The 27935-nt window shown below is 57.1% G+C and overlaps 1 protein-coding gene across 1 annotated transcript in view; it reads left to right on the top strand.

The window, feature by feature from the left end:
- LOC150042454 (glutamate receptor ionotropic, NMDA 2B-like) overlaps nt 1-27935 on the top strand; it is a 132213-nt gene that overhangs the window by 50305 nt on the left and 53973 nt on the right. Inside the window, 1 exon segment of the mRNA XM_090324445.1 lies at nt 8860-9458. Within this exon segment, the coding sequence (XP_090180571.1) occupies nt 8860-9458 (599 nt within the window).

Raw genomic sequence — 27935 nt, 5'->3', positions numbered from 1 at the left:
TCGGTGTAGCTGGGACAGGACACCTTGTCCCGGGGCCCCAGGACGGCCAGGTGACTGTGTGTCCCAAAGAACTAGAAGTTATTTCTGTGTGTGTGTGTGTGTGTGTGTGTGTGCGTGTGCGTGCACACGTGTGCACATGCGTGCGTGCGCCCTGGGCCTTAAACTGTCCCTGAGCGCTTTTGCTCATGACTGGCACTCTACCACTTGAGCCACAACACCACTTCGTCTTGGTGGTGGTTCACAGACTTGCCTGCCCAGGCTGGCTTTGAACCGCGATCCTCCTATCCCAGCCTCCTCAGTAGCTGGGATGACAGGCGTGAGCCACCAGCGCCTGGCAAGGCTTGTTTTTTTTTTTTTGACACGTGAGATGTGGATGGAGCAGCCAAGCCAGTGAGGTAGAGAGGGGCCGTTTACTTCTGGAGGCGTGGGTCACAGCAGCAGGGAGCCGCCGCATCTCTCTGTCTGTTTGCTGCGAGCACCCCCGAAGCAGAAGGGGGTGACAGGCGAGGGAGCCTGGTGCATTTCTGAAATCAGTGTTGCACGTGCTGTCGGTGAGAGAGGGAACGTTGGACGCCGAGATTTGGCGGAGAACGGACAGGGCGTGGAAATGGAGGATTTGTTACGGCCAGCTAAAGTAGCCAGGTGCTGATGGCTCCCAGCTGCTCGGGAGGCTGAGATCTGCGGATCTGGATTCAGAGCCAGCCTGGGCAGGAAACTCTGTGATGCTCTTATCTCAAATAAACTACCAGAAAAGGCCAGAACCTCCCTCCTCCAGCCTCAGCCTCCTGAGGAGCTGGGGTCGCAGGCGTGAACCGGGCACGCCCTCTCTGCCCGCCCGTCCCCTCTCTAGATGTAGTTTTCTTTCTTTGTCGTTTCCAATCCATCTGATATTCAGTGGATACTCTCCTGCGCTGGATCCAGTCATCGGTCTGCCCGTGTGTAACAGGTCTTAAGAGGAAGGAGGAGATGTGGAAGTCAGCTTCTGAGGTGCGCCTGCGTGGAGCAGAGCGACCTGGGGGAAGACGGAGCCTCGACGGGAGTCCTTCTGGGCTTTGAAGTCGGCATTTGTTGTCGTCTTTTGTGGAGCATGTCAAGCAGGGAGGCCTGGGCCCGCTTGAATAGACCCTCCCTCCGCCCCCCTCCGCCCCCTCCTCCCCGCCACTGCACCCGCTGGGCTGGGCATTGACTCAGACACAGGCCTCCCGGCAGAACAAGCCGTGTCCAGCTGCCTCTGTCCCCCTCTGAGTCACTCAAAGAACTATTTTCAGGCTGGCAGGCTTAGCAGGCCATGGCTTTTCAGTTGTTGTTGTTGTTGTTGTTGTTTTCGTCCTCCTCCTCCTCCTCCTCCGGCTGGGTGGGCGTGGGCCTGCCTCACCAGGCCTGGGATGCTTCCTCTGAAGACGTGGGTCCCTCCGTGGATGTGTCCTTCTGTGGAGGGACAGAGACGCTGCCCAGGGTGGGGATGGTCCCGCGAGTCGGCCTGTGTGACTGGACGCCTGTTCTGTTCCTGGAAAACCAGGCTCACCCGCCACCTGGCGTTCTTACAAGAGCTGGACGCCAAGTAGGGCAGAAAGAGATTAGCATGGTTAATAGGCCCCAGTGCTGTGTGTGCGTGTGTGTGTGTCTCTGTCTGTCTGTCCTGCCTGCCTGCCTGTCTTTTGATCTATGTATCTGTGTATCTATCCATCAGCTATGTATCCATTCATCCACCATCTATTATTTCTATCCGTCGTCTATTATCCATCCATCATGTGTCCATTGATCTGACTACCTGTCTCTCTACTATCGATATACTCTGTCTGTCTGTCTGTCTCTGTCTATAGATTTATCTTCTGTATGTTTGTCTCTCTGTATGTCTCTTACCTATCTTTCTATCATTCCTGTCTATTCATCATCTGTAGATTTATCTTCGATATATCTTTGTCCATCTTTTATCTATCATTTCTATCTAGCCATCCCCATATCTACACCTGTCATCTGTCTATATACCAATATCTGTCGTCTGTCCAGCTAGCTGTCCATCTTACCTTGCCTCGTCTGTCATCTGTAGCTCTCATCCTTCAACATACCTATGTCTGTCTGTGCCTGTCCACTCAGCTCATCCACCTTCTATCTATCTATCGTCCTACCTACCTGTATCTGTCATCTGTCGATCTTCTCAGCCATCTAGCTGCATCTGTTTCTCTCCCTATCCGTTCATTTGTCCCATCATCTATCTACATCTGCCATCTGTCTATACTCATATTTGTGTCTATCATCTGTCCATATCAATAGTTATTTTTATCTATCCATCTGAACTTGTCTTACCTTATCTATCTTGTCATCTATCTAAATCTATCATCTATCTGTTTACTTTTATCTGTCGGTATCATCTCTCTATCCACCCATCCTGTCTATCATCTATCCACCTATATCGATCTTATCTATCAGCTGTTTTATCGATCATTTATGTATTTATCATGTCTGTCTGTCTGTCTGTCTGTCTGTCTAAATATATCCATCAGTCAATCTATCTGTTCTCAAAACAGTTGAATGCACTGGGAATCTATGAGATTTAGTTGTGTTGTATAAAAACAGACTTAACGAATCAACTTTTTCCGACACGTGGAGATCAATTAAGTCCCCCAATTGTCTTGACTTGTCTTGGGGCTTAATTTCGCCTGCTAGCTTTGGAACTCTGGCTGGAGTTGGGAGACTGCAGCGGCTGGGGGCGATGGAATTGGCTTGCTTATTAAGCCCAGCCTAGGCATTCTTACCAGAAAAAAAATTAATTTAGAAAAAGAAGCCAGAGGGGTCAAGGGCAATCCCGAAGGCTGACGAGAAGATCAGCCAGCAATTACTTGTTCCTGGGCAGCAGAAAATGACTGTGAGACTGGGGGTTCAAAACACTTTTCTTCAGGATTTGATCCTGCTGGTGACGCTGTCACCTGGGGCAAACCACTTCACCCGGCTTAGCTGACTGCTGTAAACGTGGGGCGGGGCGCGCAGATGCACACGAGACGGCGCCTCAGGGCGCTGTCCTTCGAATCCTGGGTGCATGCGTCAGCTCTGCCCCCAGTAGACATTTGGCTCTACGTTGCTTAACCTCCTGTGTCCCCCTTTGGGGACATAAACCATGCAGAAAGTGGATAATATGCCTCCAGATCACTGTGATGATTAAAAAGTGTTCACGCTACAATCCCAGCTACTGTGGAGACTGAGATCTCAGGAGGGACGTTCTAACGCGGCCCACACAGGACAGTCCGTGAGACTCTGATCTCCAAGGAACCACCAGAAAACCAGACGCAGAGCCGTGGCTCAAGGGGTAGAGCGCCAGCCTGGAGCTGAGGAGCTCAGAGTTCAAGACCCAGGGCCTGAACACGCACACACAAAGCAGTGCGTGCAGAATGCCCTCCGCGGGCTAGCGCCTGGTTGACGCTCTTCCTCTGTCCTTTGAAAAGTCCCTTTCGTGGAGCTGAGTGGACGCTGCAGTGGCTCCTCGTCGTGGGTGTTTTTGAGGAGGACTTTGATTGGCGGGAGCTGTAAGAACAGAACACACGCCGGGCAGGAGCGTGCAGGGGGGGGAGCATGCGGTATGCGGGCGTTGCGGCAGGAGACCAGAATAGAACGGGGTGCGAGGACAGAAACGTGAGGCCGATGGCCCGTCCTGAGGCGGTCACGTGTGCTCACGGACTCCACGGGAGAGGCAGAGGCCTGGCGAGACGGTGAACGAGAAAGGACGGTTCAAAGCCAGCCCGGCAGGAAAGTCCCCATAAGACACGAAGCTTTGAGGACAGTGTCCACGCCCTGTGTTCAAGCCCCACAACCAACAAAAGCAAACCGGAATAACAATAAAGACATGTTTACAAAAAGAGGGCGACGTTGAAGTTACAGACATATACACACGTGTCCACATGAATACCATCAAGGAGAACAGTTACGGGAGTATTGGGCAGAGCCATACGCGGTTATCAGCGAGCACATCAGCGAGCGTTGGCTATGTATCCACTGGGACTCGTGTGCCAGAACGTGCTGTGTGTGCTTGAATGTTGTCCTGTGTCAGCATGTCTGTCCTGTGTTGGAATGTCTGTCTGTCCTGTGGGGAATTGCATCCCACAGAAGCAGTGTGGGCACACAGGCGGAGGGGATGTGAAGTGTGCGTCCGTGTGTTTGGGGTGAGTGTGACGGGGAGGCACACTGCTGGGATACGATCGTTCCGTGCACCCGTGGAAATATTCAAAGCCACATCAGTTAAAGAAGACAAAACTGAGTTATGAGCCCATGACACAACTATATCATCAGTAACTTCAGACGTACAGAGCCCCCAGCCTGTGTGTGTGTGTGTGTGGTGTGCGTGCGCGTGTGTGTGAATGCGTGCACATGTGCTTGGGGCTTGAACTCAGGACCTAGGCCCTATTCCTGAGCCTTTTTGTGCTCAGGGCTAGTGCTCTCCCACGTTAGCCCCTGCTCCACTTCTGGCTTTTTTTCTGGCTTATTGGAGATAAGAGAGACTCATAGACTTTGCTACCCTGGCTGGCTTTGAGTCACAGTCCTCAGATCTCAGCCTCCTGCGTGGCTGGGGTGTCAGGCGGGAGCCAGCAGCCCCCGGCTCAGAAGCCTGACTTTTGTGTGTGTGTGAGCTCCGCCTCTCCGTCCACAGGTCTGATCTCCTCACGCGTGGCTGATCCTGTGTCATTTGTAGGCATTTTGTTTTGCATGACGACTGTGTTCACCTATTTCAAGTTAGCTGGCGTTTGAAGGACACTTAGTGCCTGCACATCACCGGCTGAGTCTTCAGAGCAGCAGGAGAAGTAGACGCAGCAGAGGCCGCAGCAGGGACTTTGGACAGTGACGTCCATGAGACGGTTTCCTCCAGGTGACCACCAGAAACCGGGAAGTGGTGCCGTGATTCAGAGTGGTGGAGCACCAGCCTTGAGCCAGAGGGCTCAGGGACAGCGCCCGGTCTTGAGGTCAAAGTCCCAGGACTGGTGTGCAAGTGCATGCACTCTTGTGTGTGCGCACACACACACACACACACACGCACACACACAAAGTGGGGTTCTGTACACCTGAAATTACTGATGACACAGTTCTGTCATGTGTCATGCTGACACGGTTGTCACCACCCAACACCACCACGGAAGCAGGCGGCACCCCAAATGGATCCGGGAGGCACCCCCAAGACAGAGCCGGCATTGTCAGCGGCTCAGTGGGGTGGCGTTCAAGCGACTGAGAAAGAGTCATCGAGGTTCCATGTCCCTGCTGGAAGTCACACCCTTCAGCCTTGGGAGGAGGGTGTGGGGGCTCAGGTGGTAGAGCACCTGCCCCCAATGAAAAACGCCAAGGGAGGGCGCGGGGCCCCGGTTCCAGCCCCCATGCCAGCCCCCTGCCCCCCACAAAGGCCTTGATTAGCGAGAGCATCATTCTGCTTCTTCAGCAGGCAGTCTGGAGATCTAGGAGCCGTCGTGGGCCTGCTTCTGAGTGACCACAGAAATGGCCTCAACCAGAGGCAGAACACGTGGCATCGGGCTGCTTTGCGTAAATTGCTTAGCTAGAAATCCGCAGCCCGACCCAGCGCCAGGCCAGGAGCACTTACATATCAGCAGACGGGTTTGGCAGTGGGCAAGGGTAATGAAGGAACCCTGAAAAGAGATCTTAACAACAGCAGCGTGCAGCCATTTGAAGAGGAGGAGGAGGTAGAGATACATATGTATTTATATATTATATATACACCGACGTCCAGGGAGTCTGACTTCATAGAGGACAACTCCCACCGGCCTGACCTAATCTCCTGAGATGAAAATGGACGGCTGGGAAGATGAGGGCAGAAGGTGGGAATGCAATTCGTTTAGTCAGTGGATAGGACGTGGAGGGGAAGCTATGAGGCCAGTCTCCCAGCCCAGCCTCGTCCACGAGGGGCGAAGCCACGGCTCACCGCCAGGGCCCAGTGTTACGCAGTGCTGTGGGCCACGTGGTAGAGGGCTGGCCTTGAGTGAAAGAGCTTAGGAACAGTGCCCAGGCCCCGAGTTCGAGCCCCACAGCCTGCAAAGGAAAGGAAGAGAGCAAGGGAAAGAAAGTGGAGTAGGAGTAGTTTAGACTTGCGGTGGCCTGTCACGTGGGTTACGGCAGCCATTCACCTAGACTGGCGTTGGATAGCGGATCTGACGGCCCTGGTTGGTGGTGTGAGGACTTCAGATAGACTGACAGGTGCACTTCTGTGGCCTGCTGAGTTCACCGGCCCGATGTGCAAGTGAAGAACATGGCCGGTCACCCGGGAAGACTCCGAGTGTGATCTGGCCCCGCTCACCTTGGTTTCCTCGGGGTCCTGGTTTTCACCGAGGTCTGGGGCGTGTGCGATGTCACCGAGCGTTCTGGCTGCGCCTCTGAAAGATGGACGTGTTGGCATTGTCTGCCGTGGGCAGGCTGGGACGGGCTCCCGTGTAGATTAAGTTTTCTTTCTTTCAAATGCTCCTTAATGCCATTTTATTTCCATGTCGGGAAACAACAGAAACGCGAATCTTTCGAGGCAGCTCACGGGGTTGGTTCGGGGAGTGTGCCGTCTTTATGCCCGGAGCCCGGGCCGACCGCACACTCCGGGAACCGGGCTCCAGTTCCCGGCCTGGTGGGGACGACAGAAGCCTGAGCTTTCCCAGGGAGCCTTATCCTGGACGGAGGCCACGAGCCAGGGCCGAGGGAACCAGACTGCCGTCCATCCTGGGCCAAGGGGCCCAGGGCGGGGACCCGGGAGGCAGATCCCGCTCCTCAGGGATTTCTTGAGGGGACCCGCGTGGTAAACCTCGTCCCTGCTCTGGAAACAGTGGCTGTTTGTTTTGATTTCTTGACTGTGGGTGTGTGGGGGGGGGTGTGATAGCCTTGTAGACTAATAGCAAGCGCCGTGTCCACCTCGCGGCCACTGTCCTCTCCTCCACGCCCTTCCATGCATGAACTCGGTATGCCGATGAAATGGGCACAGGGAGATGCGTGATTAATTTATGATTAATTTAACTATACTGTGAACCATTTATCACTCATTATAATCAATAATTTTACTGTTATATAATGCAATCTGGTCTATTGATTTGATGTTAATTATAATTTAATACAATTATGATAAAATTATATATAGATATATAGACACACACACGCGCACAGGTCACCATCTTTTTATTCTGGAAATCTTGCCCCGGCTGGTCCGTCCAGCACTGCTCCTCAGCGGGCGTCCCAGTCCTGTGAGCTCTCCCTCGGGCCTTCCTTCACACGGAGTGGTTTGGACGGCACAAGCTGCTGTCACTTACACAGCCATTGTCGGTGCATCCTGGAGGTGCCTGCGTCGCTCAGCGGCGTGGAGTGCACTTGATTGTACGGCCCCGCCTGCGTGAATGGAGCCCGATCATTACGGAAAACGCTTCTCCCTGCTTAGCACTTGACACGCGTCCATCCCATTTCACTTTTTTATTTTTTTGCAAAAAATTTATTTTCCTAGTTCTCAAACTATTATTCCCATGCATGGAACCAGAAAGCACCTGGGAGCTGGACGCTCGCGACTCAGGCCTGTCGTCCCGGCTCCTCGGGAGGCTGAGATGGGAGGACCACGACTCAGAGCCAGCCAGGGCACGAATGTCCTCAGACCCTTTGTCTATGGTTAACCAGCAAAAAGTCCAAAGTGGAGCTGCGGCTCGGGGGGCAGAGCGCTAGCCTTTAGCAAAAGAGCTCAGGGACAGCGCCCAGGCCCCGAGTTCAAGACCCACAACCGACAAAAAACAAGAGAATCTTTCAGAGCTGTCACACGGTCACCAGGTCTCGCCCACCCTCAGCCACCCATCGCTGAGCACCGTTTTCCCCGGAGTGGCCGTGGCTTGGGCACGCGACTGTCCCCCCGGGGCCACCCTGCCAGTGTCAGGTGGGCAGGACGCGGGGATGCACGGCCTGGGAATGTCACATTCCGCCTGTTCCCTGGGCAGCTGCTCTCCCGACACAGATAACAGGGTGGAAAAGCTCTTCTCCCCGGTCCACCCTCTTAGCAGAGAGGCCATCGCTCAGGAGAAAATGGAGAGAGGGGATGGACTGAGAGGCAGAGTGAGCCAGAGGGAAAGAGGTGTTCCCAGGAATGGTCTTGAGGAGTCTGGGGGCAGGGGATCCCTAGAACCGTGGCCCACTCGCATGCGGGCATGAGGATGAACGCCCCTATCTAATGAGGTTAATGTCCTGAGGTTGCTGTCACCCGCTCCGGCCTCGAGGACCTGTGTGTGTCTGGGGGAATGCGAGTGTGTGTCCACACGTGTCACGCGGTGCAAGCCCCGCCTTTGGGCCTCCACCCTGGAGGCCCTGCCCCGAGGGATGCTGCTGTTGAGTTCCTCAGTCCCTCCCTCCTCCTCCTCCCCTCCCCAAACCCATCTCCCATCGGCCCCCCTCCATCCACCTTCCGCTCCTCCCGCCAGGACTCACAGCCGGCACAAGGCCTGCTCCACGCCTGTCACTCATCGTTGTCATCACCCGTTATTTTCATACCTGTCCTGGGGGACTTGAACTCAGGGCCAGAGAGCAGTCAGTCCCCAGACCGCCCTCTGCTCAAGCCTGGCGCTCTATCCCTGAGCCACAGCTCCACTCGCCGCTTTTTGGTGGTTAGTTGTGGACTGGGATGACGGGCGGGCGCCACCCGCCCTGGCTCTGTGGTGTCTCGAGTGTGGATTGTGCAGGGCCCCTCCCCAGGGCGTGTCCCCCGCTCCGTCCCCCCCGGACACACATGCGTGGGCCTCGGCTCTGTGGGGGGTTGAGCGTGCTGAAGATAAGGAGGTAGCAAGGATAGTGGTGGCCAGAGCGTCGGTGCCCACTGCCAGCACACGCTGACTGACGCCCTCCCCCTCCCCGCCTCCCCCGCAGGACGACTCCTCCATGTTCTTCCAGTTCGGGCCCTCCATCGAGCAGCAGGCGTCGGTGATGCTGAACATCATGGAGGAGTACGACTGGTACATCTTCTCCATCGTCACCACCTACTTCCCCGGGTACCAGGACTTCGTGAACAAGATCCGCAGCACCATCGAGCACAGCTTCGTGGGCTGGGAGCTGGAGGAGGTGCTGCTGCTGGACATGTCGCTGGACGACGGCGACGCCAAGATCCAGAACCAGCTGAAGAAGCTGCAGAGCCCCGTCATCCTGCTCTACTGCACCAAGGAGGAGGCCGCCTACATCTTCGCGGTGGCCCACTCCGTGGGGCTCACGGGCTACGGCTACACGTGGATCGTGCCCAGCCTGGTGGCGGGGGACACGGACACGGTGCCGCCCGAGTTCCCCACGGGCCTCATCTCCGTCTCCTACGACGAGTGGGACTACGGCCTCCCCGCCCGCGTGCGGGACGGCGTCGCCATCATCACCACGGCCGCCTCCGACATGCTCTCCGAGCACAGCTTCATCCCCGAGCCCAAGAGCAGCTGCTACAACACGCACGAGAAGCGCATCTACCAGTCCAACATGCTCAACCGGTGAGCGGGGGCGGCGTGCGGGGGGGGGGGGGCGGGGGCGGGGCGCCTCCCCCTGCGCCTGCCCGGTGATCCCCGGAGACTCCAGAGGGCTCCAGGGCTCCAGTCCACAGACAAGGCTGTGCCGAGCGGGGCGGGGGGCGGGGGGGGGCGGACGGCAGAGGCGTCCCCTGCTGGTGGGGCTTTAAGGGTGAAGCACAGGGCAGCAGGCGGGAGGAATGCTGGCGCAGCCAGAGATGGGGTGGTTCCTGTCAGTCAGCCTGACAGCGTGCCAGGGGATCCTGTCAGTCACCCTGACAGCGTGGGGGATCCTGTCAGTCAGCCTGACAGCGTGCCAGGGGGATCCTGTCAGTCAGCCTGACAGTGTGGGGGATCCTGTCAGTCACCCTGACAGCGTGCCAGGGTGGTTCCTGTCAGTCACCCTGACAGCGTGCCGGGGGGATCCTGTCAGTCACCCTGACAGCGTGCCGGGGGGATCCTGTCTGTCACCCTGAAAACATACCAGGGTGGTTCCTGTCAGTCACCTCATTGCCGTGACAGTGTACCAGGGTCATTTCTGTCAGTCACCTTGTTGCCATGACAACATGCCCGGGGGGGGGGTTCTGTCAGTCACCTTGTGGCCATGACAGTGTCCCTGCCAGGAACAACGTCAGAAACTGCCACCTTCCTGGGGTGTTTAGTCCCCAGAAGTCTTTGGTTCTGTGGACTCTGGGCGGGGGCCATCAAACATGGCAGCGGTGGGCAGAGGTGGGCCGCAAGTGAGGAGAGGGGAAGGGCGGAAGACCAGCCGCCCCTCGGCCCGGCTGTCCCCAGACAGTGTCACCACCCGACGCCTGCTGCCGTCTGTGTGGAGCCTGGCGCTCCGCCCGTGGCACCCCATTTCACACCCCCCGCCACCGCGGCTCTCCGGGGAGCGCTGTGACCGCTGGAGTAGATTCCATACCGGGTTTGTGCGGACTTCCTTTCCCATCGAGCGGCTACGCGGGCACCATGTAGAAATTCAGATTATATCAAGAAAATTGAAATGGCCTCACCACCAGTAGCTAGGGCTGAGCGGTGTCCCGACACACCTCGGGACTCGCTCCAGCCAGACCCCGCCCGTGTCTGCGTGTCCAGCCTGTGTCTGAGGACCTCGGGCTTGGAGGCGTGGCTCAGTTGGTAGAGCGCCAGCCGGTGAGCGAAAGCATCAGTCCTAGCCTTGAAACAAACAAACAAACAAGAACCGGAGAGCAAAAATCAATTTTAGCTCACTTTAAGGACGATGGAACTGTACCAAAGGGCATTAGAGGCCACACCCAGGTGCCCGGCGTCGGCTTAAGAAAGAAGTAGAGGGGGGGAGGGGGGACATGGTTCAAAAAGAAATGTGCTCGTTATGTGACTTAGGTGATTGTCATCCCCTCACACGTCGCCTTTACTGTAGCAATTTACAAAGAGTTTTTCAAAGAGATAAAAGAGCAGCCGGGCTCCGGTGGCTCCCGCCTGGCATCCCAGCTACTCAGGAGGCGGAGATCTGAGGATCGCAGTTCAAAGCCAGCCTGAGCGGGAAAGTCCAAGAGACTCTTACCCTCCCGTTAGCCAGCACAGAGCCTAAAAACGGAGCTACCCCTTGTTCATTTGCCTGTCTGTGGGTTTTGATGGTTCTGGAGTTTGAACTCAAGTCTTTTGCTTGCTTGGCAGGCATTCTGCCACTTGAGCCAGGCCTCCAACACTTCATGCGTTGTTGACTTCAAATGGCGTCCCGCATTCTCGTCCTGGGCGGGCTGAGGCTCCTGTGGAGAGCTGACATTGCAGACCCGTGCCGTCCGTGTATCGTGGTTTGTGAAGACGGGAGCTCAGCTTGGCCCGTCCTGTCGTCCCCACCACTAGTTGGTATTACAGGCGTGTGTCACCACGCCCGGCCCACTGCCCTTTCCACACATCTCTGTTCTCATCCACTGCCAGTTCCAGTCTGCTTTGTGTCCAGGCTGATAGCTTGGCTGGACCCTGGCTCGAGGATGCCCCACCAGCCCCCGACCAAGCTCCTGCCCGGTGTCCAGCGCTTGCCAGCCCAGGGCGTCCACCCTGTGGTAAATGACCACTGCCTGCTGTGCCCGGCTTGCACGTTGCTGGTCTTTTTTTTTCTTGCCAGTCCCGGTCTTGAACTCGGGGCCTGAGCGCTGTCCTTGGACTCTCCCAAGGCTGGAGCTCTACCACTTGAGCCACAGCTCCACTTCCGGCTTGACTTTTTTCTATGTGTGTGGTACTGAGGAATCGAACCCCGGTCTTCATGCAAGCTAGGCGAGCACTCTACCACCAGGCCACGCTCCCGGCCCCGTTGCTTGTCTTTTTATCTCTGGTTTTGTTTGGTCCTGGGACTTGAACTCGGGTGTCATCCCTGAGCGTCATTATGCTCAAGGCTGGCGCTCTACCGCTTTGATCCACAACGCCACTTCCAGTCTTTTAGTGGCTCGTGGTAGATAAGGATTTCAAGGGCTTTCCTGCCCAGGCTGGCTTTGAACCGAGGTCCTCAGATCTCAGCCTCCTGAGTGGCTGGGCTCGCAGGCGTGAGCACAGGGCCCGGCTGGTTTTTTACTTCTGTGAAGGATGTTTGCTCGTTTTTTTTCCTCCCTATCCTGTCTCTGTGTTTCAAAGACAATTCTTCTCCCGGTGGGAAGAGACCCCGGCCGTGGCGGACGTGAGCCAGCCGCCGGGGTGGGGCAGGCGCTCGGCACAAAATCGTCTGCAACAATCCAGAGACATGCCACCAGACGCCATGGACCGTGGCCCTGGCGGGGGCACAGGGCCTTCCAGGGCCCTGGTGGTTTCCGCTCTTGACGGATTGGCCATGTCTGGATTTGTAGCAAGGAGATGGGAGAAGGGAGCTGATACGTGGGCGCAGGGGCGGGAGAGGGCGCCAGCGGCCCGGCCCCCTCAGTGACCCGTTCCCACGGTGGGTGCGTGGATCTGTGGGTGTCCCTGACCCAGAGTGGCGCAAGCAGACCCGCCGTCATGGGAAGAGGGGGGCAGGGCTCAGCTCGCCGGGTGGACTCTAGAGACCTCCAGAGGCTTCCAAGGCCAGGAGAACACGCCTGGAGAGTGACTACGTCCAAGGAAACCCGTGGGACGGCCTCTTACTCCTGCTGTGTGGACAAGCAGGAGGAGGAGGAGGGGGAGGGAGAGGGAAGGGGGAAGAGGATGGAGGAGGAGGGGGAAGACGAGGAGGGGGAGGGGGAGGAGGGGGAAGAGGAAGGGGAGGAAGAGGGGAAGGAGGAGGAGGGGGAAGAGGAGGAGGGGGAGGAGGAGGACGGAGGGGGAGGGGGAGGAGGGGGAGGAGGAGGGGGAAGAGGAGGAGGGGGAGGGGGAGGAGGAGGGGGAGGAGGGGGAGGAGGGGGAGGAAGAGAGAACCGTATGATGTGCCGGGTTCTGGATCAGCTGGTGCTTTGATCTTCCTTGCCTCGGTCCCCCCTCCCCGCCCCACCATGGCAAACCCCAGAGCTTCCTGGAGGACTGCTGGACCCCCCTCCCCCTCAATGCACACGCATGTGTGTGCGTGTGCTCACCAACACCTTTTAAAAATAGGAGTCCGGTTGCCATGACGCCCAGTGCTACCTAGCAACCCTGCTGCTCTGCCTCTTACCTCGGGACCACAGTGTGGCGGGGAGCGGCCCCTAGCGGCTCCATCCCCTCCATGCCCCGTCCCCCTCCCGTGTCCCCAGCCGGCTGGGACCGGCTGTGTGGACAAAGCTCAAATGCTCATCCCCTGCCCGCCCCGGGACCGCAGAGCGCACGTGCACCCCAGAGAGCACCCCCACTCCACCACCTCTCGGTGGTCCAGAAAGGAGCGGCCCAGGAAGTGACCTGCTGGTGGAGGCTCGGGCTGGAATCCCAGCTACCCCGGTTCAAAGCCAGCCCAGGCAAGAACGTTCCCCGAGCCGCTCACCTCCAATGAGCCACCAAAACGCTGGGAGCGGAGCTGTGGCCCAGGTGGTAGAGCACCAGCCATGAATGGAGAAGCTCAAAGGCAGAGCCCAGGTCTTGAGTTCAAGCCCCAGGACTGGCACCGAAGCGGAGGGAGGGAGGGAGGGAGGGAGGGAGGGAGGGAGGGAATGTTCTCTTTCAGATTCAGAAGTCTGCTAGAATGTTCTCGGGTGTCGGGGGAGGTGATGACAGCGCCATGTCGCCCCTGGTGACCTCTGGCGGGTGGTTCTGGGCGCTCTCTCAGCGTCGGCTCCATGTTCCTCCAGCGCCCTGGCACATTTTAGGGCACCACCCGCAGCTGCCCAGCCCCGAAGCCCGCAGGCATCCCGGGGCCGGGGCACGGCGTGGGTTAGGGTCTGGCCCTGCGGGGCCGGCGTGGCTGCGTTGTTGTGTCCCCAGTGCCAGTCAAGTGCAACGATGGTGCCAAGCCGTGAGCTCTGGAGAGGTGACTTACTGGACGTCCCCCAGCCATGAACGTCAAAAGGAATGCAGCTTTTCCGCAGCCCCTCCTCCTCTCCCCACCCAGCACGCGGCCTTGAAAGGCCCCCTTCGTGGGCACGCCGGCCTCCATGGGAAACGGATGCTCTGCTAAATTTCCGAGCACACAAGTGGTTTTGAAATGCAAGTGGCTAGCCCTGGGAAATGCCCCGCTCTGCGCTACCCTCTGCTGTGAGATTTAATGCGCTCGCTCCCCATGTGCCTCAGAATGGAAGGGGGGATGCTGTTTAGAAGAAGCGAGAAGGTGGGGGGCTGAGGGACGAGGGGAGAGCATGGGGAGCGGGCCTCACCTCTCCCCCGCCTTCCGGGCAGCTGTTCCGGAGCACGGTGTGTGTGTGCGTGCGTGCGTGTGTGTGTGTGTGTGTGTGTGCATGCATGTGTGTGTGTGTGTGCCTGCATGTGTGTGTGCGTGTGCCTGCATGTGTGTGTGCGTGCCTGCATGTGTGTGTGTGTGCCCGCATGTGTGTGTGTGCGTGCGTGCGTGTGTGCGTGCCTGCATGTGTGTGTGTGTGCGTGCGTGCGTGTGTGCGTGCCTGCATGTGTGTGTGTGCGTGCGTGCGTGTGTGTGTGTGTGTGTGTGCATGCATGTGTGTGTGTGTGTGCCTGCATGTGTGTGTGCGTGTGCCTGCATGTGTGTGTGCGTGCCTGCATGTGTGTGTGTGTGCCCGCATGTGTGTGTGTGCGTGCGTGCGTGTGTGCGTGCCTGCATGTGTGTGTGTGTGCGTGCGTGCGTGTGTGCGTGCCTGCATGTGTGTGTGTGTGCGTGTGTGCGTGCCTGCATGTGTGTGTGTGCGTGCGTGCGTGTGTGCGTGCCTGCATGTGTGTGTGTGCGTGCGTGCGTGTGTGTGTGCCTGCATGTGTGCGTGCGTGCGTGTGTGCGTGCCTGCATGTGTGTGTGTGTGCGTGCGTGCGTGTGTGTGTGCCTGCATGTGTGCGTGTGTGTGCGTGTGTGCGTGTGTGCGTGCCTGCATGTGTGTGTGTGTGTGTGTGTGCCTGCATGTGTGTGTGTGTGCGTGCCTCCATGTGTGTGCGTGCATGCGTGCGTGTGATTTGCCGTGGGTGGCATTTCGGAGGTTCTGAGCAGGGCCCGCCCTGGGCCTGTGAGGAGAAAAGGGCAGCAGGAGGACCCTCTGTCTGCCCGCATCGGGCCGCGCCCTCTATCTGACGTGTGTGGACGTGTGCGTGGACGTGTGTGTGGACGTGTGTGCGTGGACATGTGTGTGGATGTGTGTGGACGTGTGTGTGTGGACGTGTGTGTGGACGTGTGCGTGGACGTGTGTGTGGACGTGTGCGTGGACGTGTGTGTGGACATGTGTGTGGACGTGTGCGTGGATGTGTGCGTGGACGTGTGTGTGTGTGGACGTGTGTGCGTGGACATGTGTGTGGATGTGTGTGGACGTGTGTGTGTGGACATGTGTGTGGACGTGTGTGTGGACGTGTGCGTGGACGTGTGTGTGGACGTGTGTGTGGATGTGTGCGTGGACGTGTGTGTGTGTGGACGTGTGTGCGTGGACGTGTGTGTGCGTGGACGTGTGTGCACGCGTGCACATGTGCCACTCCTGGAGCTTGAGTGCATTTTTTATATATTTTATTGTAATTAATGGAAGGGTGACATGATATTCACCAGATAGGAGGTGCCTTAATTCCCACACATTGATACCTTTCTCATGTCGTGGTCCCCATTTCCCTTCCCCCTCCCCACCCCTCATCTCGTTTTCCCCCCTTCCCTCTCCAATTTCAGATAACCAAATACAAATATATCCGATACATCAGGTAACAAAGTGAGATACTGTGACAATATGAGATGACCAAGGGACTTGAGTGCATTTTTGCCACAGGACAGGAAGGGACGGGCAGGGGAGGAGGGATTGGGAAGAGGATTTCAAATCCAGGTACCATTAAAAAAAATAGAAGAGGGGGGAAGAGAGGGGAGGGGCAGGGGAGGGGGGGCAGGGCACCGGGCGGGGGCACAGGCTGGGGGGCAGCACAGAGAGCCACGGCAGGCACGGTGGCCGGGACCCCACGTGGGGGGCGCGTTGGGGGTGTGGCCGTGGTGGCACACAAGCAAACAGACACGGGATACACGCGGACTGCGATGTGGACGTGATTCAGCCAGACCCGGGGTCGCTGCGCAGCTTCCCCTGGGGAAAGGGCCGGGGTGTGCAGTGGAGGAGCTAGCGAGGTATTTGGGGGCTGTGTGTGCCCGGGGTACTGGTCTAGAGCCCAGGGCCTGGGCCATCCCCCTGGGATCCTTTGCTCAAGGCTGGTGCTCTACCTCTTGAGCCACAGCACCATTCCAGACCTCCGCCTCCCGAGTCTCCAGGAAGCCAGGTGTGAGCCAGGGCGCGCTGCCTGGAAGGTCTTTTTGTCTGTCCCCGGCGCTGGGGGAGGAAGACAGGAGATGCCGCTCCGGTGAGCGCCGATGCCACCCTGACAACCAGGCTTCTCCCCAGACGGCTGGCATTTTGTTTCTGGAGGCGGTTCCCGCTCCCACCGCGTCCCGCGTTCCCGCTCCTCGCCCCTCTCCCCTCCCCATATGTCTCCTCCGCGTCTCGCCCACCCCGCTCCTGCCGTCCTCTCTGTCTCTCTCTCTTTCTCTCTCTCTCTCTTCCTGGAGCTTATTTCCCTTCAGAAGAAGAAGAAACAAAGCATCTTGTCAGCATGGAACACTACTTTTCTAACGAAACCCCTTCTCCATCCTTCCAGCCTTTTCTGGAAGTTCTTGAATGAGCAAGAGATGCATGCAGCCGTCCCTGCTGCTCTCAGCGTCTGCGCTGGCTCTCTGGGGTTCACTGGCCCCCATCTCCCCCCCCAAACCCCATCTTCCCCAGCTCTCCCCCCCCCCCGTGTGTGTGTGTGTGTGTGTGTGTGTGTGTGTGTGTGTGTGTGTGTGCGCACGCGCGCGTGCGCCAGTCCTGGGGCTTAAACTCAGGGCCTGGGCGCAGTCCCTGAGCTGCTTCTTGCTCGAGGCTGGCACTCTACCAGTGACGCCACTTCCAGCTCTTGCCCTGGTCAGAGATGAGAATCTCACAGACTTTCCTGCCTGGGGTTGGCTTCAAACCGCGATCCTCAGATCCCAGCCTCCTGAGTAGGGACAGTGCCGTGGGAACTTTGTCCCCTGTTTTGGAAGAGTGGAAACGCACACAACACAGCTGCCTTGGCCTTGAGCTGCATCTTGTTGCACCTCCAGACCGGGTACCGTGCAGATTCCTCCCTGTCCCGCGGAATGAGCCGCTGGTGGACCTGGCGGGACTGGACATGGCCCAGGAAATAGGTGCTGACAGCAGTTCTGTGCGAGGAGAGGCGCAGAGAGGGGGCGCAAAGCGGGGAAGCAGTTCTCCATGGAGACCTGTCGGGGGGTGGGGGAGGTGAGTGCAGCTCCCCAGGCCCTCCAGGCGGCCGCTAAGGACCCAACACCGTCAGGCCCAGGCTGTCGAGGTGGGGAACTTACACATCTTTTTTGTTTTCTGGTTTTTTTTCCATCCTGTTCCTGTCTAATCCTGTATTAATTCTTAATATTGCCTGGTGCCTGTCATCCCAGCTACTCAGGAGGCTGAGATCTGAGGACCACAGGTTCAAAGCCAGCCCGGGCAGGAACATCCAGGAGACTCTGATCTCCAGGGAACCACCAGAAAACCAGACGTGGAGCTGTGGTTCAAGGGGTAGAGCGCCAGCCTTGAATGGAAGAGCTCAGGGACAGCGCCAGACCCAGGACCAGCACAAAAGAAAGGCTTCTCAATGTGGCGGCCTGCACAAAGGGTTTAGGACTTGAGAGTCCGGGCCTTGTCCTCACATGCCCTCCCTTCTGGGCTTTAAAATCCTCTTCACGGCCAAAGCCCGGAGCTCTCCGAATTCCTCCTGAGAGACAGAAGGGCCTAGGAGACAGCACGCTGCTTTGATTTCCTTAAGAAAAAAACATGATTTAGACGATGCAGAAGGAGAATCTGCACTGGGATCGCAGGCACCCTTTGGTGGTTGGATGGTTCTAAAAAAAATTAGAAAAATATTGAATAGCAGTTTCCCAAGACATGGCTTAGTAAAAAGAAAGAAGTTATCCAGCCCTGCAATCACAGCGACTCAGGAAGCTGCGATCTGAGGACCGAGGTTTGAAGCCAGCTCTGGTGGTGGAGGGGCCGGGGGAGGGGGGCCGTCCATTAATGCTCTCATCTCCCAAAGCCAAGCGAGAGTGTGAGGCCCCGGGGTCAGGCCCTAGTGCCAGCACGCACGGGCACACGCACACAATCCCAGTATCCTGTACCGCTCCTCATCAGCGTTGCCCTGGACTCGCCTCCATTCACGGAGTCCTGCCAGGAGGCAGTCCTGGGACTGTGGCCGAGGACACAGCCAGCAACCTAGGGAAGACGGGTTCAGTCTGTATGGATCCTTCCTTCCTTCCTTCCTTCCTTCCTTCCTTCCTTCCTTCCTTCCTTCCTTCCTTCCTTCCTTCCTTCCTCAGTGCTGCCCCCCACACCCCACCCCGTGTAGCACCGTGCCCCTGGCTTGGCTCCCAGTGGGATGGGAGATCTGGCTCTCCTGGCTCACACGTCCACGCACAGAGGTGGTGTGGGCACAGCTGGTGAGTTCTCATGCTGGCTTCGCCCACCCTGGGCCCGCAGGAAGAGCCTGGCGGGTGGGCGGGCGGGCCAGGCGCGTTGGCTTTCTCCCAAAGCCCGAGAGGGAGGCCCTCAGGGAGCAGGGCCCTGCCCACCTCCGTCTCCCCGTGAGTCCAGCTCTGTACCGGCACCCCAGCTGCTCATGAAGAGGAAGGTGGTTGGTGTTTCTTCTCCTTGAGGCCTCCTCCCCCCCCCACCCCGCCCCGCCGAGGGGGAGCAGGGCCCCGGGGCCACCAGGGCCCAGTCTCTACCCTTGTTTCTACCTCTGAATCCCCGCGCTAATCACCATCATCACTGTAATAAGGAGGTGCAAGTGCACCCCGCAGTGTGCAGGGGGAGCTCAGGGAACAAGCTTTGACTTCCCAGCTAAGACAGGAGGAGCCCAGCCTGGATTGCCCCGCAGCAGAGCCCGGCGGCCAGGAGAGAAACCCCTTCCACCCCAGCACCTCTCCACAGCCCAGATCCCGAGAGCGGCCAGTGTGAAGTCCACGCAGGGGTGGGGCGATGGCCTGTAACGCCCTGGGCCCTGACCCTGAGCCCTGGGGCCCGGCCGGCTCCACCGGTAATATTGGCAGGGCTGAGCCTGCCCTGTGCAGTGTTGGCTGCGTTAAATGCGATAGGTTAGTGGTTTTAACTAACTCAATAGCGCGTGGCCTGGAGTCATCCCTGTGCGATTGTTTCTTAAATTAAAACACACACAAAACAAATGGTAAGAGGCCCTCCAGCTCCGGGGTGCTGAACCCTCAAACCAGACACCGCCGTAACATGGATGTAAGGAGAAAGTTTGAAAGAAGAACGCTCGAGGGGCAGCGTTGCCAGACTCGGAGAGACACTGAGGAATGGGCTGTCCTGTGAGTGACAGCTCACGTCTGTGCCTCCAGCTCCTCGGGAGGCTGAGATCTGAGGACCACGGTTCAAAGCCAGCCTGGACGGCAAAGTCCTGAGGCTCTGGTCTCCAGTGAACCACCAGAAAACCAGAAATGGAGCTGCGACTCAAGTGGGGGAGCCTTGATCGGGGAAGTGCTCGGCCCTGGGTTCAAGCCCCAGGACCGACAAAAACAGAAAGTGGCAGAAGTGTAACGCAGGAGCTGTCTGGGGTGTTGGGGGAAGAGTCATCAAGCACTCACTGTCTGTGTGTGAAGATGGAGCATCGGGGCAGGGGGGGGAATGGCTGCGAACTCGGCTTGGGGACCCAGCTCCCTACCTGTGTGCCGGGCGGACACTTCTCTAATGCACGGTGATGATGAAGTGAACTAAAATGTGTGCACTCGTCAAAACCCCAGCGCCGTGCCTTCCTCCCCCTCCTCCCCCTCCCGTCCTCCTCCCTCTACCCTCCTCCCTCTCCTCCTTCCTTTTTCCCCTCTGTTCAGAGCCACACACCATCTGCTGACTAATTCCTCATTGGTGCTTTGATTTCCCCAGCAAGGGACTGGATCCCCCCCTCCAGGCTAGCTGGGGGCCCCTGGGGCGGGAGTCGCCCTGTCTGCAGGACACCCCAGCCCTCACTGAACCTCCCAGCAGGGAGGGAGAGGCAATTATGGCTGGGTCCTGGGCCAGAGTTGGGCCAGGGTGGAGGGAGGTCTTGGAGCTGCCTGTGGATTTCTCGGCCCGTCTGTAATTTCTGCTTCGAAGAGTGTGCGTGCATGCGTGTGTGCGTGCATGCATGCGTGTGTGCATGTGTGCTTGTGTGCGTGCGTGTGCGCGTGCGTGTGCGCGTGCATGTGTGCGTGTGTGCGCGTGCACGTGCGCACACCCAGGCTTGAACTCGGGGCCCGCCCGAGCACTGCTCCTTAGCGCTGTGCTGTGTGAACTGAGGTCCTGGGTGCTGTCCCTGCCCTTCTTTGTGTTCAAGGCTACTGGCACTGTACCACCTGACCCACGACTCCACTTGTGGCTTTGTGGTGGTCAGTGGGAGACAAGAGTCTCATGGACTTTTCCTGTCCCACCTGGCTTCACACTTCAGGCCTCAGATCTCAGCCTGCTGATTGGCTGAGGTGAGGTGACAGGCCTCTGACACCCCGCCCCTCTGGACTTGTCCTGTTTCCCCGGGAAAGGGGCTGTGCCATAAAGGAGGCTGCCTTAGGAGGGAGGCAGACACACACACAACCACAGAAGGAGTCCATCTCTCCCTGTGGTTCCCCTCAGCAGCTCCCGTGTTTCTCGCTGTGGTTTGTGGCAGAGGAAGCTCAGGCCCGAGGAAACTCCAGGTGTGTTGATGGGAAAGACGCCCTTCAAGTCAAAGCCGCCCTCTGTTACGGCTGGGAGAAAAGGTGGTGGTTCCTGTGGGGTCTTCCATCTCCAGCCTGTGGGGTGCGGGCTCCATGTCAGGCCCCCCACCCCAGGCCCCCCCAGCCCAGACCCCCAGCCCAGACCCCCACCCCAGGCCCCCCACCCCAGGCCCCCCACCCCAGGCCCCCACCCCAGGCCCCCACCCCAGGCCCCCCACCCCACCCACAGAGAGTCAGACACGTTTGAAATGGCGCTCATGGCTCATGCTGCTCTCTCTTTGGGGGGCTTGAGCTCACAGCCTGGGCGCTGTCCCTGAGTTCTTTTGTTCCAGGCTAGCCCTCTACCACTTGGAGCACAGCTTCCGGGGTTCGCAGGTCCCTGCTTCCTGAGCACAGTTTCTCCTTCCGCAGGAAGTGAGGCCCAGGGTTTCATTCAGTGAACGCCTTTCTCCCCGTGCTCCTTCCCCTCCCCCCTCCCCATCTTTTGTGCTTTCTGGGGACTTGAGCATCTGCATAGCCCCACCCGCTTTCTCTCCCGGGAGCCACTGTGTCCAGCACGGAGCCGTCCTGAGCACGCAGCACCCACACTGTAAAACGGCACCAGCTGGTACCTGAGGAGACGGGTCACTGTCTCACGGCACTCGGCCCGAGTTTGGCCTTGGCTATGTGGCAGGGAAGGTTCTGGAGCCTGCGCTCTAGGGGTTGAGGTCGGGTGTTACCGGGAAACGTCCTCGGCACTTTGGGGGCAGTGGGAGGCTGGAGCCCACTCCGGTTGAGATCAGGGGCAGTGTCGAGGCAGGACGGCCAAATGAGGGCCGTTCTGTGGACGAGGGGAGCCCCGGCCCTCGGGGAGCCAGAGTCGGCTCAGCTCCGAGTCATCCACGTGGGAATGGACTATTTCCTAGCGACTCCTGGGTCCCTAGGAAAACCGTCACTCTGCTGTTCCTCTGGAGAAACCAATTTTGTTGCTGTTATGGAGTTTTTTTAAAAACAGTGTCCTCCCCTCCAGTGAGCCTCGTGCCTCTGCCCTGCGCCCCGGGGAGGGAGTCTCTGACCACAGCTGCTGGCCGCCCGTGCGCCGGGACGTCTCAAAAGAGCTGATGGCAAACAGATTTTTCTGCCTCAGTGTGGCTTTCCATCAGGCAGCACCCAACGCAAGCCGACAGGCCGACATCTCCAATCCGTCAGCCCTGGCTCAGGACGGGAAGATGGGGGGGGGGGAGGAGCAGGGGGAGGAAGAGGGGGAGGAGGAGGAGGAGGAGCAGGGGGAGGAGGGGAGAGCAGGCTCCTCTCAGAGTGAGGAGTTAGAGGATTTCTCTTTGGGGTACAGAGCCCGCCACCTCACTAACTCAGAAGAGAACAACTCAGACCCCACCCGCTCCACTCGCAGCCACCCACCGGCAGTAACCTGGTGAGGCTGAAGAAAGAGGCCCGTGTGGAGCCCCCAGCAGGCCCCGAGCAGGGCCGTGCCACTCGTGGTCGTGGGGAGGGTGCGGAAGCAAAGACTGTTGTGGTTCACATATGTGGGCCTCACCACCTCAACTTTTGCCCCGTCCTCTCCCCGCGTTTTTCTTAATACTGGCAAAGTGGACAGGAAGAAGAAAAGAGAATAGAAAAGGAAGACAGGAAAGAAACCAAAACCTAAAACAATGATCCTGGTGCCAGTGTCTCTGCGGCTGAGACCTGAGGACCCAGGTTCGAAGCCAGCCCCAGCAGGAAATCCCATGAGACCCTGATCTCCAGTTAATCACAGAAGAAGCCAGAAGGTTCTGCTGTGGCTCCAGGTGATAGAACACTAGTCTTGAGCAAAAAAAAAAAAAAGGAGCTCAGCTCCCAGGCCCTGAGTTCAAGTTCAGTCCCCTCCCGGAATAAAACAAAGGAAATGATTCGATCCTGAGTTGCCCGCTTCTAGAATTTTCCTGAGGCACGAAGGATCCATTTACACACCTCCGGCCGGGCCCAGCTCGCACATGCAGGTGGCTCCCGTGTGAGGAAGAAGACCAGGGCCGTCCACTCGGTGGGAGGCAAGGGTTCTGACTCTCCCGGTCTTAGGGACAGAAGTTGGGCCTTTTCACCCTGGCCCTGGCCCGCCTTGCACAAGGTGACACAGGAAAACGCACACAAGAGATCTCTGGCTGCCACCCTCAGGTTCTGCACAGGGAGAGTTTAGTGGATGTATATTGCCGGTGGCCGCCAGTGGCTTTCTCCAGCCGGGCCGGGCAGGCATCTCGGGCCAGGCTCCATGCAGGAGCGTCCTGTCCCCTCAGACCAGAGCTTGGCTGCGGGTTTCAGGGTCTTGGATCTGGCCCTCCACTGAACAGCGTTCCTCAATAGACACAGAAAAAGCCAGAAGTGACGCTGTGGCTCAAGTGGTGGAGCGCCAGCCTTGAGCAAAAGAAGCTCAGAGACCGTGCCCAGGCCCTGAATTCAAGCCCCAGGACCAATCAGAAAAACAGCAACAGCAACTGAGACCCAGATCGTCTGAAGTACAAAGAGCCTGCTCACGGCACCGAAAACCCCCCTGCTACTTGTGCTCCAGCTCGCATTGATTTGCAATGAAAGATAAATGTCTGTGGGCGTGCACGTGTAGAGTCGGTTCCCGGAATACGCTGTCCCCTGGACTTCTTTGTATAGACTGGACACAAATCATCCCTGGCTCCACTTCCTGTGCAGGTGCTGGGACTGAGGTAAACATACCCACGGCACGCGCGCAGCTCAGCGAACCACGGCGCTCACGTGGCTTCCGCTCGGAAGTTCCTGCAGACCCAGGCCATGGGATGGGTGGGAGAGAACATGATGACGTTTGGAGCCAGGGTCCCGCAGACCACACGTCCGAGTGAATTTTGGAATAGTAAGAGGATGACGGGGGCCTGGGCGGGGTGTGTGTGTGTGTGTGTGTGTGTGTGTGTGTGTGTGTGTACCAAGATGGAACATGAGAGTTGCACTTTCAGAGCCCTGGTACCACTGGCCTCTGGGTCTTGAAAAGTCCTCTTCCCCGCAGTGACCCCCCTCAAACCCGGCCTGTGAGTTGAGTCACCGCGTCCCTGACAATGGCACTGCCTCCCGAGATAGAAAGACTGGTGCTGACGGGGACAGATGGATGGAGCGTGCTCCGCCTGCAAAATCAGAATGTTGGCCAGACCGCCATGCTGCTTTGTTTAGTGGAGAGCTGCTTGGGAGAATTTCCACCAAGATCCTCCTGCTCTCTCCCGATCTCCCGAAGCTGGGAACACAGGAGAGGCTGGGGAGGCTTGAACCTACGTATGCGTGTCGGCATATGACCAGGAGTGGTGCTGTGGTTCAAGTGGTAGGGTGCTAGCTCAGGGAGAGCACCAGGCCCTGAGTTCAAGATCCAGGACTGGCAAAAAAAAGGACCCCTTGAATGCCCTCTTCAAGGCTGAGGACTAGTGGATGTGTTTAAGAGCGGGTGACACCGCGGGGGTCTTGGTGATGGTCGGATTGCTTCTTTGGCTGAGAAGCTGTCAGTTGGGGGGGTGGGGGGACAGGGAAAGAAGGTCCTGAGAGAAATGTGTCCTGAGGACGAGCACATGGGCACACGAGGACAACGACGGCGATCCAGGATTTACAAAAGACTCGTCAGCCCTCGATTCCTGTGTCTGCCGTCGAGTGGCTGAAGCTCTGTGAACTGCTGAACTTTGTGTGGTCCGACCACAGTGTGGCTTTAGGGCAAAGCTCCGAGAGCGAGTCACCCTCCCGGGAGTCTCCTTGCGCCTCTGAACCCCGGTTTGCCTTTGCACTCCTCTTTAGGGTTTTGGGGGGGTGTGGGCGCCTGTCCTGGGACATGAACTCGGGGCCTGGTCACTGTCCCTGCATGCTTGGTGCTCCAGGCTGGTCTCTACCACCTGAGCCACTGCTCCACTTCAAGCCGTATTTTTTCTCCCGGTTAATTGGAGATGAAAGAGTCTCATAGACTTTCCTGCCTGGCTGGGCTTGAACCCGTGATGCTCAGAGCTAAGCCTCCTGAGATAAAAAGGTAAAAAGGATTACAGGCATGAGCCGCCCGGCCTGGCTCCGTGTTCACATTTTAAATGTGTCACCATCGCCTTAAAATGAAGCCAATTCAGGAAGCAGCTTGTCTCTAAATGTGAGCGAGAGGAAAAAAAATAGCACGGTCTATTGTGCCTATCGAGGCTTCGACATAACCACAGATGGTGCAATTAGCACACAGCTGAGCCATGATCCCCCCTTCCTCCTCCTCCTCCTGCTCCTCCTCCTCCTCCTCCCCCTCCACACCCAGGAGCCTGGGGTGGCACCCCCTTCCAGGCTCCTTATCTGCCTTCACATTGGCTCCCTTTCCCTCTCTCATGCCAGTGACATTCTGGAGGCAGGTGGGGGGGGGAGGGTGGCACCAGAACCAGAGACAGGGCCGGGCCTGGCCAGAGGCTCTACTCATTAATTCACACCAGGAAAAAGTTTTCCAGAGTTACACTTCAGAAGGAAATTTCTGCTGGGAAAGCCTGGTCGCCGAAGAGAACAGAACCAGCCAGGGGCTGGTGGCTCACACCGATAATTCTGGCTACTCAGGAGGCTGACACCTGAAGGCCAAGGTCCGAAGCCCCAGGAAGAGAGTCTTTCTTTTGCTGGTCCTGGGACTTGAACTTTGGGCCTAGGCCCTGTCCCTGAGCTTCTTTTGCTCAAGACGGACATCTACCTCTGGAGTCACAGCACCACTTCTAGCTTTTTGAGTATTTTATTGAAGATAAGGATCTCAAGGACTTTGCTGCCCATGCCGGCATGGAACTGTGATCCTCAAGCTCCAGCCACCAGCGCCTGGCTTGTCTGTGAGATTCTTATCCCTAACCACTAAAAGGCTGGAAGTAAAGCTGTGGTTCCAGTGGTAGAGGACGAGCCTTGTGGGTCTTTACCCAGGTCCTGAGTTCAAGACTTAGGACCCCCTCCTCCATGGACACACACGGTAAACACGGAGGCACTGCTCCTTCTTTTCCTCTCTCCCAAGTGGTATAATTCATGGTGTTCCAGAATGTGCGCCCTAGAGTAAACTTGCTGGATGGTTTGTTTGCGTTATATTGGGCCAGGGGAATAAACTTTGACAGCTGGGCCCTGGGTTTCTAAGACGCTGCTGCCAAGGCACTTGACGGTCGCTCTGCTGTCTGGGCCTTCTGCTTCCTGCTCTCCCTCTGGCCTGGATGGGCGGTTTTCCACCTTGCCAGGACCTCTACCTCTAGCTCATCAGGAATTCTGCCTGTAGGTCATGAGGAATTCTAGCTGTGGGTCCTCAGAAATTCTATCTGTGGGTCATTGGATTTCTGTCTGTAGGTCATCAGGATTTCTGTCTGTAGGTCCTCAGGACTTCTGTCTGTAGGTCCTCAGGACTTCTGTCTGTAGGTCCTCAGGACTTCTGCCTGTAGGTGGTCAGGAATTCTATCTGTGGGTGATCAGGAATTCTACCTGTAGGTGGTCAGGACTTCTGCCTGTAGGTGCTCAGGAATTCTATCTGTGGGTGATCAGGAATTCTACCTACAGGTGGTCAGGAATTCTATCTGTAGGTGGTCAGGAATTCTACCTGTAGGTGGTCAGGAATTCTACCTGTAGGGGGTCAGGAATTCTACATGTAGGTGGTCAGGAATTCTATCTGTAGGTGGTCAGGACTTCTGCCTGTAGGTCATCAGGAATTCTACCTACAGGTGGTCAGGAATTCTATCTGTAGGTGGTCAGGAATTCTACCTGTAGGTGGTCAGGAATTCTACCTATAGGTGGTCAGGAATTCTACCTACAGGTGGTCAGGAATTCTATCTGTAGGTGATCAGGAATTCTATCTGTAGGTGGTCAGGAATTCTGCCTGTAGGTGGTCAGGAATTCTGCCTGTAGGTGGTCAGGAATTCTATCTTTAGGTGGTCAGGAATTCTGCCTGTAGGTGGTCAGGAATTCTATCTGTAGGTGGTCAGGAATTCTATCTGTAGGTGGTCAGGAATTCTACCTGTAGGTGGTCAGGAATTCTATCTGTAGGTGGTCAGGAATTCTACCTGTAGGTGGTCAGGAATTCTATCTGTAGGTGGTCAGGAATTCTGCCTGTAGGTGGTCAGGAATTCTACCTGTAGGGGGTCAGGAATTCTACCTGTAGGTGGTCAGGAATTCTATCTGTAGGTGGTCAGGACTTCTGCCTGTAGGTCATCAGGAATTCTACCTATAGGTGGTCAGGAATTCTACCTATAGGTGGTCAGGAATTCTACCTACAGGTGGTCAGGACTTCTATCTGTAGGTGGTCAGGAATTCTATCTGTGGGTGATCAGGAATTCTACCTGTAGGTGGTCAGGAATTCTATCTGTAGGTGGTCAGGAATTCTACCTGTAGGTGGTCAGGAATTCTGCCTGTAGGTGGTCAAGAATTCTATCTGTAGGTGGTCAGGAATTCTACCTGTAGGTGGTCAGGAATTCTACCTGTAGGTGGTCAGGAATTCTATCTGTAGGTGGTCAGGAATTCTACCTGTAGGTGGTCAGGAATTCTATCTGTAGGTGGTCAGGAATTCTACCTGTAGGTGGTCAGGAATTCTGCCTGTAGGTGGTCAAGAATTCTATCTGTAGGTGGTCAGGAATTCTGCCTGTAGGTGGTCAGGAATTCTATCTGTAGGTGGTCAGGAATTCTGCCTATAGGTGGTCAGGAATTCTACCTGTAGGTGGTCAGGAATTCTATCTGTAGGTGGTCAGGAATTCTACCTGTAGGTGGTCAGGAATTCTACCTGTAGGTGGTCAGGAATTCTATCTGTAGGTGGTCAGGAATTCTGCCTGTAGGTGGTCAGGAATTCTATCTGTAGGTGGTCAGGACTTCTGCCTGTAGGTCATCAGGAATTCTACCTACAGGTGGTCAGGAATTCTATCTGTAGGTGATCAGGAATTCTACCTGTAGGTGGTCAGGAATTCTGCCTGTAGGTGGTCAGGAATTCTATCTGTAGGTGGTCAGGAATTCTGCCTATAGGTGGTCAGGAATTCTACCTGTAGGTGGTCAGGAATTCTATCTGTAGGTGGTCAGGAATTCTACCTGTAGGTGGTCAGGAATTCTACCTGTAGGTGGTCAGGAATTCTATCTGTAGGTGGTCAGGAATTCTGCCTGTAGGTGGTCAGGAATTCTACCTGTAGGTGGTCAGGAATTCTACCTGTAGGTGGTCAGGAATTCTATCTGTAGGTGGTCAGGACTTCTGCCTGTAG

The sequence above is a fragment of the Megascapheus bottae genome, chromosome 35 (genome assembly GCF_031878675.1).
Source record: "Megascapheus bottae isolate mThoBot1 chromosome 35, mThoBot2.hap1, whole genome shotgun sequence".
Classification (NCBI taxonomy): domain Eukaryota; kingdom Metazoa; phylum Chordata; class Mammalia; order Rodentia; family Geomyidae; genus Megascapheus; species Megascapheus bottae.
This window is presented reverse-complemented; position numbering and strand designations above follow the sequence as displayed.